The sequence below is a fragment of the Trichechus manatus genome, unplaced genomic scaffold (assembly GCF_000243295.1).
Source record: "Trichechus manatus latirostris isolate Lorelei unplaced genomic scaffold, TriManLat1.0 scaffold00087, whole genome shotgun sequence".
In the NCBI taxonomy this organism is placed as follows: Eukaryota; Metazoa; Chordata; class Mammalia; order Sirenia; family Trichechidae; genus Trichechus; species Trichechus manatus.
In genome coordinates this window covers 2351578-2363869 of record NW_004444023.1, presented here as the reverse complement: position 1 = coordinate 2363869, position 12292 = coordinate 2351578, and the positions used below count along the sequence as shown (strand labels likewise).

The 12292-nt window shown below is 51.0% G+C and overlaps 1 protein-coding gene across 1 annotated transcript in view; it reads left to right on the top strand.

Moving 5' to 3' along the window:
• Window positions 1-6724: 6724 nt before the first annotated feature.
• The window catches only part of MEIS3 (Meis homeobox 3), an 18984-nt gene continuing 13416 nt past the window's right edge, over window positions 6725-12292 (top strand). Inside the window, exons 1-2 of the mRNA XM_004381804.1 lie at window positions 6725-6858; window positions 7598-7628. Coding sequence (XP_004381861.1) covers window positions 6725-6858; window positions 7598-7628 — 165 coding nt within the window. The remainder of the gene's footprint in view (window positions 6859-7597; window positions 7629-12292) is intronic.

Here is a 12292-nt window from a genome sequence, read left to right as displayed (position 1 = left end):
TCTGGCCCTTGTCACTGGACTCCTGTACCTCGTTAGTCCCATTTGGTTTTACGGGGCTGTCCACTCCCAGGCTGAATGGTGAACCTTGGAGATAACTTCACCACTGAGCTAAAACGGTGTCTGGGGGCCATACTCTCAGGGTTTCTTCAGTCTCCTTTAGGCCAGTAAATCTGGTCTTTTTTTTTTCTGAGTTAGAATTATGTTCTACATCCTTCTCCAGCTCTGTCTAGAACCCTCTGCTGTGATCCTGTTCAGAGCAGTCAGTGGTGATAGCCGGGCACCATCTAGCTGTACTGGACTCAGTCCGGTGGAGGCCCAGGGCTTCCCTTCTCACAGTTAGGAGGCTAGAAGTCCAAATTTAGGGCGCCGGCCCTAGGGGAATGCTTCCTCTCTCTGTCGGTCCTGGGGGAAGGTCCTTTGCTCTTCAGCTTCTGTTTCCTGGCTCCTTGGTGATCTCCATGTGGCTTGGCATCTATCTTCTCCCATCTCAGCTTGCTTAATTTGCTACTTTTGTATTTTGTAAGACTCAAAACACACTCTCCCCTAATCCTTAACATAACAAAGGCAACCATCCTAAATGGGATTATAACAACAGGCCTAGAGCCCAGGTGGTGTAGTGGTTAAGTGCTATGGCTGCTAACCAAAAAGGTCAGCAGTTCAAATCCTCCATCTGCTCCCTGGAAACCCTTTGGGGCAGTTCCACTCTGTCTTATAGGCTCGCTATGAGTTGGAATCAACTCAATGGTAATGGCTTTGGTTTAGTTAGAATTTATAACACATATTTTTGGGGGGACACCATTCAATCCATAACAGAGGGAATCTCCTCTAGAGTTTCCAGAGTGGGGTGCAGCCCTGCTGATATCTTGATTTCAGACTCCTTTCTGGCTTCCAAAACTGTGAGCGCATATAGTTGTGTCGTTTCAAGCCACTAAAAGCAAACAACCAAAACCATTGCCATCGAATAGATTCTGACTTATAGCGAGTACAGGACAGAGCAGAACTGCTTCATAGGGTTTCTAAGGAGCGGCTGGTGGATTCGAACTGCCGACCTCTTGATTAGCAGCGAAGCCCTTAACCACTGTGCCACCAGGGCACCTTTAAGCCACTGAGTTTGTGTTAATTTTTACAGCAGCCGTAGGAAATGAGAATTCACTACTGCCTCTCGTCTCTTACTTTCCATGTGTCTCTACAGCTTGAGTTCTTTTTGTTGTGGTTGTGGTAAAATACACGTAACATCACATTTACCATCTTAACCATTTTAAAGTATACAATTCAATGGCGTTACGTGCATTTATGACGTTGTGCAACTATCGCCATTATCGAGTTCTAGAACATTTTCATCACCTCAAATAGACATTCTGGTGGCATAGTGGTTAAGCGCTCAACTGCTAACCGAAAGGTTCTCAGTTTGAACTCACCCAGCAGCACCTCGGTGGAAAGACCTGGCGATCTGCTTTCGTAAAGATTACAGCCCAGGAAACCCTGTGGGGCAGTTGTAGTCTGTCACGTGGGTTCTGTATGAGTCAGAATTGACTTGATGGCATCTGATAATAACAACCCATTAAGCAGTTGCTCTCCATCCTCCCTCGCCCAAGACCATGGCAACCGCAAATCTACTTTCTGTCTCTGTAGATTTGCTGATTCTGGACTTTTCATATAAATGGAATCATACCATATGGGGCCTTTTATGACTGACGTCTTTCACTTGGCATCATGTCTTAAGGTCCGTCCATGTCGTAGCGTGTATCAGCACTTCGTTCCTTTTTTATGGCTGTATAATACTCCATTGTATGGTGTTATGGATTGAATCGTGCCTCCAAAAAAGTGATGTTGAATGTGATCCTGTTTAGAAATAGAGGCTTTCTTTTGTTAAGTTAATGAGGTCATACCTGAGTAGAGTGAGTCCTAAACCTAATCCTTTCTGAGAGGTGTCTTCAGGGACAAATTATACAAGAGGCAAGGTAAGCACAGTACTTATCTTGCTTATCAGATCATTTGTAGTGAACAGTTTCACATTTTTTCACCGCATCAAAGATTCTGCTTCTAGGTATGGCTGGCATCTATCTCTCCTAACTCCACAGCACCTTCCTTCAGAATCAAAGCCTCTTTTCAAATTTACAGTCCCTGACAGATGCGGATGACCCAATAAGCAAGGTAAGCACGGGCTTACTTGCGCTTCCCAGATCATCTGATTTGGACTTTTAGCCTCCAGACTTGTGAGGAAATAAATTTCTGTTCTTTAAAGCCACCCATTTGTGGTATTTATGTTACATCAGCTCTAGGTAACTTAAAAAAAAAGAAGTTTCTGTAGAGTGGATTCCAACTCATGGCGAGCCCATGTGCATCAGAGTAGAACTGTGCTCCACAAGGTGTTCAATGTGATTTTTCAGAAGTAGATTGCCAGGTCTTTCTTCCGAGGCACCTCTGGGTAGACATGAACCTCCAACCTTTTGGTTAGCAGCCAAGCATCTTAACTGTTTGTACCACCTAGGGACTCCTCTAGGTAACTAAGACATATGGGTATACCACATTATCATCCACTGAGGGACACTACATCTCCATTTTAGGATTGAGAAGGGTCTCATCTCCCCTTGCCCCCTCTCTTTGCTCATCCACCACTTCCCTGATGGCAACAGTCCTAATCCTGTGGGCTAGTGTCCTGGATTGGTGTCTTAGTCATCCAGTGCTGCTATAACAGAAATACCACAAACGGATGGCTTTAACAAACAGAAATTTATTCTCTCACAGTCTAGGAGGCTAGAAGTCTGAATTCAGGGTACCGGCTCCAGGGGAAGGCTTTCTCTGTAGGCTCTGGAGAAAGGTCTTTTTCATTAGTCTTCCTCTGGTCTAAGGGCTTCTCAGCGCAGGGACCCCGGGGCCAAAGGACACGCTGCTCATGGCAGTAGTTTCTTGGTGGTATGAGGTCCCCCTGCCTCTCTGCTGACTTCTTTTTTATATCTCAAAAGAGATTGACTTAAAACACAACCTAATCTTGTAGATTGAATCCTGCCTCATTAACATAACCTCCTCTAATCCTACCTCATTAACATCATAGAAGTAGGAATTACAACACGTAGGAAAATCACATCAGATGACAAAATGGTGGACAATCACACAACACTGGGAATCATGACCTAGCCAAGTTGACACATATTTTGGGGGGACACAATTCATTCCATGATAGTTGGGTTCTAGAAGAGCAGGCGCCGAGGTAAGGATGTGAGGACATGACTCAATCAGGAGGTAAACCCAGGAAACACTGGAGGGAGACAGAGAAGGAACGTGCCTTAGTTTCCTATTGCTGCTGTAACAACAAAATACCACAAGTGGGTGGCTTTAAAGAACAGGAATTTATTGTCTCACAGTATTGGAGACTAGAAGTCCAAATCAGGACATTGGCTCTAGGGGAGGGTCCTTCTTTATCTTATTCAACTTCTGTAGTCCTGGCGTTCCTTGGAGTTCTTTGGCTGCTTGTACATGTATCTTCGCATGGCATCTCTCCTCCCCCTGTGTGTGTCTATGTCTATCGTGCTACTATATAAGACACCATCCAGAAGGGAAGCAGCTCTGGTGGCACAATGGTTAAGCACTTGGCTGCTAACAAAAAAGTCTGTGGTTCGAACCTACCAGTGGCTCCATGGGAGAAAAGACTTGGCAATCTGCTCCCATAAAGACTCCCAAACCCCCTAAACCCACTGCCACTGAGTTGATTCCGACTCATAGTGACCCTATAGGACAGAGTAGAACTGCCCCATAGGGTTTCCAAGGCTGTAAATCTTTACGGAATCAGGCTGCCACATCTTTCTCCTGCCATAAAGATTACAGCCTAGAAAACACTATGGGGCATTTCTACTCTGTCTCATGGGTCACTATGAATTGGAATTGCCTCAAGGGCACCCAACAACAACAACCCAAAAGAAATTAGGTTTAGAACCCACCGTACTCTGGTATAACCTCATTAACATCAAAGAAAACCCCTGTTTCCAAATAGGGTCATATTTACAGGTACAAGGGTTAGGATTACCACATATCTTTTTAGGAGACACAGTTCAGTCCATAACAAGAAGGAAAATATCAAGGGTATGTTGAAGAGTCGGTTGCCCCTATGAGCAATACCGCTGGGGATCTCTCAGGGACTATGTAGAACCTGCCTTGAGTTGTCCACCTTGAGAGTGAGGAAACTGGGGTCTGTCATGGATTGAATTGTGTCCCCCCCCCAAAATATCTGTCATCTTGGCTGGGTCATGATTCTCAGTATTGTGTGATTGTCTACCATTTTGTCATCTCATGTGATTTCCCTATGTGTTGTAAATCCTATCACTATGACGTTAATGAGATGGATCAGCGGCAGTTATGTTGATGAGCTCTACAAGATTAGATAGTGTCTTAAGCCAATCTCTTTTGAGATATAAAAGAGAGAAGCGAGCAGAGAGAGAGGGGGACCTCATACCACCAAGAATGAAGAGCAGGAGCAGAGCATGTCCTTTGGACCCGGGGTCCTTGCGCTGAGAAGCTCCTCGACCAGGGGAAGATTGATGACAAGGACCTTCCTCCAGAACCCAGAAGAGAAAGCCTTCCCCTGGAGCTGATGCCCTGAATTTGGACTTGTAGCTTACTAGACTGCAAGAGAATAAATTTCTCTTTGTTGAAGCCATCCACTTGTGGTATTTCTGTTATAGCAGCACTAGATGACTAAGACAGTTTTCATCCATAACTGCCATCCGCTGATGGTTGAGGTGGTTTCCAGGGGTCTTCACTCTCTAGCATGTCATGCCCTGGTCAGAGAGCTCATTCAAACAAGGGGCGGCAGGAGCCGGCAGGTGAAGCTGCTGTTGGGTCGTAAGGGATATTAGGGGTTGAATTGTGTCCCCCTAAAATATGTGTTGTAAATTCTTACCTCTATTCCTGTGGTTATAATCCCATTTGGGAATGGCTTGTCTTTGTTATGCTAATGAGGCAGAATTAGTGTAAGGTGTATCTTGAGTCAATCTCTTCTGAGATATAAAAGAGATTACACTAGCAAGTGAGCAAGCAGAGATGGGGGAAGAGAGATGCCAAGCTACACAAAGATCACCCAAGAGCAGAAGCTCAGAAGAGACAAGGAGCTTCCTCCAGAGCTGACAGAGAAAGAAAGCTTTCCCCTAGAGCTGATGCCCTGAATTCAGACTTCTAGCCTCCTAAACTGTGAGAAAATAAATTTCTGTTTGTTAAAGCCCCCCACTTGTGGTATTTCTGTTACAGCAGCACTAGATGACTAAGACAAAGGGTATGAGTAGGGCATCAATAGCCTCTACTATGGTTACCTCTGGGAACAGGGAGCTCACTATCTCCCACCTCTGGTGGGAAAATGCTTGGGTACCAGCGAGGGAAGGCACTGGCTGTACCGGGGTCTCCCTCTCTCCTGCTCAATGCCCCCAGCTCCCTTCTTAGCGCCTACCTCCTCCATCTCCTGCCATTCTCTGAGGACCGAAGTCAGACTCAAGGGAGAACTTCCGGGCACACAAGGCTGGGGGAGAGAAGGAATGGGTTCCCTAGGGCTGAGAGAGGCTCGGTCCCCAGTGCCCCCCCAAGGCATCTACCCTCTTTCTCCTCCTCCCCTCACTGTCTGCCTTCCTGTTCCCCTGCTCTCCGGCTGCCATTCTCTCCCCAGCGGTGGAGGGAGGGAAATGCCACAGATGATGGATGGATTGAAAGGGGCAGTTGGGGTCAGCGGAGGAGAGACCTCAGGGCTGGAGGGGAAGAAGCATGAAAAAGAGGGAGGGAGTGGAGGGTCGCAGAACAAAACATGGGGGCGGGTGACAGAGATAAAGAGAGGAGACAGAAATAGATGCAGAGAGAGGAAGCCCAGAGACTTAGAAACACAACACCGAGGGGGATGGAAGAGAGAGAGGCAGAGAAGATTTAAATCAATCCTCAGCTGCTTAACCAACAGGCAACCAGAGAGAGGCAGACACTTGGGGGGGGTGCAGAGAGGAGAGCAGAGACCAAAGAGAAACAGAGATGGACAGAGGGCGACCAGCAGGGCGAGGTGAGGTGACAGAGACAGAGAGAGAGATGGAGAGACAATGAGAGGCAAAGACACACAGAGACAGACAGAGACATAGAGAGGCAGGGACAGAGACCAAGAGAGGCAGAGACATAGAGAGACCAAGAGAGGCAGAGACATAGAGAGAGACAGAGACAGATATAGAAAGATAAAGAGCAGCAGACATAGGCAGAGACAGAGAGGCAGAGTCAGTGACAGATAGAGAAAAAGAGATATAAAGACACAGAGAGAGCTAGAGAGAGACAAAGAGACAGAGAGGTATAGAGAGATATAAAGAGACAGAGATACAGAGACAGAAAGATAAAGAGAGACAGACATAGAAAGAGACAGAGACAAAGAGAGAGAGGCTGATTGAGAGAGAGAGAGACAGACAGACTGAAAAAGAGACAGACAGACCAGTCGGAGGCAGGGAGAAAGACAGTAAGAAGCAGACAGGAAAGCAGGGAGGTAGGGAGGGCGAGGCGCTGGGGAGGCGGCAGAGGCAGGGAGAGAAGGCGGCAGAGGAAGGAGCTTCAGAGAAAAAGGAGAGCAGGGCAGGGGGACTAGAGACGGCGAGGGAGACACGGGAAGAGGAGGGTGGGAGACGGGGGTCCCAGCCCAGCCGTGGCCGCCGTGTGACTGGGGGGGGGGAGGGGCGGCGCCGCGGTGACAAATGAGGCGCCCGAGCGGCCGCGGGTGATGGATGAGCTCGGCCGGCGGAGGGGCGGCACGGCTGGGGGACCCACCAAGATCAATGTTTCCTTTTCCTGGAGCCTGGCCAGGGACGGGGAGGCCGTGGGGATGCTGGGCAACGCGTTTATGAAAGGCTTGGGGTGGGGGAGAGACAGAAAGACAGAAACCCGGGGACCAGGCCGCGCAGGGAGAGGCAAAGAGAGAGGGAGACGCAAAGATGGAGGGACAGAGGCCCCCAGAACAAGGAGATGGGGCGGGGTGGGGTGGGGGGACTCAGCGAGAGACAGAGAGGAAAAGGTAACAGAGAAAGAGGCTGAGAGCGAGAGAGTGAGAACGAGACAGACAGAGTGACAGAGACGCATACAGAGAGAGGGGAAGACAGAGGGAGAAAGATGAGAGCAAGAGAATAAAGAGAGGCAGAGAGACCAAGGGAGAGACAGAGAGGTGGAAAGAGAGACAGAGACACAGAGACAGAGAGAACAAGATAGAGAGAGACTGAGACCAAGAGAGTGAGAAGGAGAGACAGAGATACAGACAGAGACACAGAGAGATTATACAGAGAAAGAGAAGATGGAAGGAGAGGTACAGGTAGCACACACACACACACACACACACACACACACACACACACACACACACAAACACCAAGATAGAAACAGAGCGACTGGGAGGGCCTCTCCTTTCGGATCCCTTCTTTCCCTGCCCTCAGTGGAGACACAGAGCCTCAGAGAGCCTCTAGGAGTGAGGGAGGAGGGAAAGAGACAGCAAAACAAAGATGGTGAGAAAGAGGGGAAACTGAGGCAGCGAGCTAGCAGGGACCAGAGAAAAGACCAGACGGAGCCCTGAGTGGGTCCTGCTCTCTCCTACTGCTCCCTGCAGCCTCTCAGAGCTGGTCCTGGGGTCCCTGGAGGTGGGGCTGCCTGGTGGGCACAGCCTCTGTAGTCTAGTGCTGAGGTGAGGGACAGAGGTGAGTGCCCAGGTCCCTGAGAGGTCAGCAGCCAAGGTGGGCAAAGGGAGAGACCTGTGTCAGGGAGATCTGGGGGGATCCCCAAATTTACTTATAGAAGGCTCAAGGGGTGGGGGAGGCCTGGGGATCTTCCCATCTGTTTAATGGGGCGGGGTGGGGACTAGAGGACTGAGACCCTTTCCAGGACTGGCACTCATGGGGTGGGTGGTCTGCACCCACTTTGAGACACACATGCACACACACACACACACACACACACACACACACACAGCCAGAGAAGCACTGACGTGCAAATAGAGACCCAAACGTTACGCTCGCATCCCAAATGCGCCCACACCTGGGCAAGCATGGGGCACCCACCACTCAAGGACCCAAGGACCAGAGCCTGGGCCCCACCTGCTCCCTCCCCTGGGGGCGGAAAAGTCCAAGGTCCCTTAAAGGGAGACGGCTTGGAAGAGGAGAACTTGACTTCAGAAAGGGGGACAGATTGTGTGTGTGCCTGCGTGTGTGTGTGTGTGTGTGTGTGTGTGTGTGTGTGTGTGTGTGTGTGTGAGAGAGAGAGAGAGAGACAGGCAGACAGACAGACAGAGCCTGGGTGCCTCCTCCCTCTCTCCTCCCTCCTTCATCAGTCTCTCGGAGTCATTCCTGTTATCCTTTTCCCAGTACCTTGTGCCTTTCTTTAATGAAGAAGATTTATCCCCAAGGGTTCAAGCCCTTCCTCCTTGTTTTGGGGGCTGGAGGATCCTTCTGAGCTCAGAGTAATGGAGGAAACAAGTCTAGAGTCTATGTCTCCTCTGTCTCTCTCTTTGTCTCGCTGTCTGTCCCTGTCTCTCCCTCTGTCTCTGTGTCTGTTTCTCTCTGCCTGTCTCTCTGCTTCTTTCTCCCCCCCTTCACTCTCCCTCCCTCCTTCTCTCTCTCTCTCTCTCTCTCTCACACACACACACACACACACACACACACACACACACACACACACACACACACAGTCCCTGTGTCTGTCCATCTCTCTGTCTCTTCCCCGCCCAGCTCTGTCTGTTTCTCTCTGTAACTCGGTAAGGACCTGGGCTCTCTTCTCGGCCTCCGTCTGTCAATCTCTGGTTTTGCCTTTCTCTTAGTCACACCCCGCATTGGAGTCACATTCCTTCCCACCCCATTTAAGGCATGGTCCCCTCCATGTTTCTGTCCGCTCACCCTCGCCCCCAGAGGCCACACTTTGTGTTTTCAGAATCAGCTGGGACAAGGCAAGGGGCCCTCTGCACACCCCACCCAAGAGGAGACGCGAGGCGAGGCTGGGAGCCCAGACCCTGCGTCCCCCACCCTGAGCCTCGGTGCGGGTGGGGACGGGACGGAGGGGGCAGACAGAAGAGCATTGTATCAGTAATTAAAAAGTGATTTGTGTTAACTTTCTGCTCCAAAACACTGATCTGGGGAGCAGAGGGTGTGTGGCGGTGACTAGGGCTCTCCAACCCCCTTCCCCTCCTCCTTCCTTAAAGGGCCAGTGACTCCCAAAGGACCTTCAGGAAGCGCCCACACTGAGTGAGCCATGGCGTGGGACCCCGGACTCAGCCACGGTTCCTAGAGTCCTGCTACCCTCTAGTTTAACTGGTTCCCCATCATCCCCATCCACCCTGCCCACCGCCCATTGAACAGATGGGAAGACTGAGGCTCAGAGGGGAAAGAACTTGTCTGAGGAGGGTCCAGACCTTAGATCCCTAGGGAAGCCCTGGAAGTGGCCTAGGAGGAGGGTCAGCACATGTTTACAGGGTCAAAGGACAAAGGGTTGGGGACCCAGAGAGAGAAAAGACAGGAGAGAGAAAGGAAGAGAGAGAAACAGGGACAGAGATCCTAGGTGAGAGAGACAGTGACGGTGTGTGAAAGAGAGAGATGGAGAGGAGGGACAGACAGAGATAGGGAGAAAGAGACAGAGACAGGGAGAGACACACAGAGAGAAACAGAGACAGAGATAGAAAGGGGAGACAGACAGGGACAGGGAGAAACAGAGAGACAGAGCAGAGAGATACAGAGACAGAGAGAGCTAGAGAGAGAAAGAAATGTGGAGGTGAAGCAGAGTCCTGGGACCCCTGGGGCTCAAGGGGCGTCATCCCCTCCTTGCCCTCCCTCCACAGCCTCCAAGCCCACCCTGTCCAGAAGTGCTGCTGCTTTTCTAACCACAATCCCTGATGCTGGAGCTCCAACTCCTCTCACCCGCTGCCCCCCTGGCCTGGGTAGTTTGGTTTATTTTCCACTTGATGGAGGAGGGAGGAGACACAGGACACAGCAGGCATAGGGCTGTTTATGAGGGTCATAAAATATACCCTAGAGAGCTCAGCAGGGTTGGGCGCACAGCCTCCAACTCCTCTCAGCCTCTCTCTCTCTGGGTCTCTGTGTCCCTCTCTCTGGGTCCCTGTCCCCCCCCCCAAGTCTCTGTTCCCCTCTCTCTGGGTCTGTGTCCCCCTCTCTCTGGGTCTGTGTCCCCCTCTCTCTGGGTCTCTGTTCCCCTCTCTCTGGGTCTCTGTCCCCCTCTCTCTGGGTCTCTGTCCCCTTATCTCTGGGTCTCTGTCCCCCCCTCTCTGGGTCTGTGTCCCCCTCTCTCTGGGTCTCTGTCCCCTTATCTCTGGGTCTCTGTCCCCCTCTCTCTGGGTCTGTGTCCCCTTCTCTCTGGGTCTCTGTCCCCCTCTCTCTGGGTCTCTGTCCCCCCTCTCTGGGTCTGTGTCCCCCTCTCTCTGGGTCTCTGTCTCCCTCTCTCTGGATCTCTGTCCCCCTCTCTCTGGATCCCTGTCATTTCTCTTAGGTGCTCTCCCTCTGAAGCAGGGGTCAAGTACTCCTTTGTGAGATTAGGACAAAAAAAATCTCCCTGAAAAAACACACATAAGCACCAAGTCCACAATTTTCTGTGCAATTTTAGGGGGTTCACAGGTCTCCTGACCCCCCCTCCCCCAGGAGGTTAAAGATCTCTAATGTAGAAAAAGCCAGCAAGAGAATGAATTCCAGATGTCTCTCTCTTCTCCCGCAGGCTCCCCTGCCCTCGCTGGACTGGAGCACACTGGGCACATTCCTGCCTCAGGGCCTTTGCTTCTGCTCTTCCCCATTCAGAACACTTCCCCCAGATGTCCCCATGTCCCCTCCCTCGCCTCCTTCAGGTCTCTCCTCAGGGGTTAGCTCATCTGAGAGCTGTGCCTGGCCAGATTATGTAAGTCCTATACATCCTCTCCCTTCTCTTCTGGTTTGTCTTCAGAGCAGCTGTCACCTCTACGCATTTATTATTTTGACTTGACTGTTCTCTCCTTCTCCCCTCCCCCTGCAGTAGAATGTAAGTGCCAAGTGCCGTGAGCTCAGGAAGAAGTTTGTCTTTCATTCCTTGCTGCCATATCTCCCATACACTGCCTGGCACATAGTAGGCACTCAGTAAATTGTTGTTGCACACAAATCTTTTCCCTTGATCTCATTAGAACACCAGTTGCAAAGCTTGTCTGGATCCCAGACCCCTCCAGGAACAGGATAAAAGTTGTGGACCTTCTCCCCAACATATATGGATATCAGGCTTGTGATTTTGCCACCAAGTTTGGGGACTCCAAAGACTCTGAAAGCAGTTAAGGGGACTTGGAGCTAAGAACCTTCTAAACGGCAGAGGTCAAAGATAGGCAGAGGGACAGTGATTCACATACACACACACACACACACACACACACACACACAGTGTGCTAACATCTCCATGCCTCAGGCAGGCACACACACGCATCGGATACTCACCACATTCAGACAGAAACGACATGCAGTCACTCCTACACACACACACACACACATACACACACACACACACACACACACACACACACACACGCACGCACGAACGCAAGTACGGCACCCCTAGGGCACAACCCGCCCACTAGACACACAGCAGGGGACAAACACACACAGATGGCTGCAAACAGGCACAAGAGTGTCCTTGTCTCCCAGGGGAGGGAGAAAGGGGGAGCAGAGCAAGAAGAGAAACTGAAATATGGGGGTTTGGTTCCTTCCTGCCTCCTGCTCTTGCCTGATTCCATCAGAGCCAGAGAGAGAGAGAGGGGAAAGAGAGAAAGGATGAGGAGGGGGCAGAGAGTGACTAATAAGAGGGCCTGTGGGGGACAGGGAAAGGCCCGGTCAGAGTGAGACAGAGGGAAAGGAATCCAGTGAGAGACAGAGAGTGCAGAGATGCGTGGGGCCAGAGACCGGGAAGACAGTGGAGGTAAGGGGAGAGAGAGGGAGAGAGAGATAGGCAGGGATAGACAGGGACAGAGAGAGACACAAGACTAGAGAGGGACTGTGAGGGACAGTGACAGAGAGAAAGAGACAGGAATAGACAGGGACAGTGACAAAGAGAGATGAAGACGTAGAGAGAACCAGGGAGACAGTGGACGTGTGGAAAGAGACAAGGAGAGGGGAGAGGGCGACAGAGCCCTGTGGTGGCCGAGAGCGGGGAGGAGACTCGGGGCGGGGCGGGGATGGGGAGAGAGAACCCGCAAGAGGGAGGCCGGCGAGGTGGGGACCGAGGAAGACGAGGCGCTGAGACTCGGCTACAAAGCCCACCCGGAGAGCCCGGGGAGCCGGCGGGGAGGGGGCGGGAC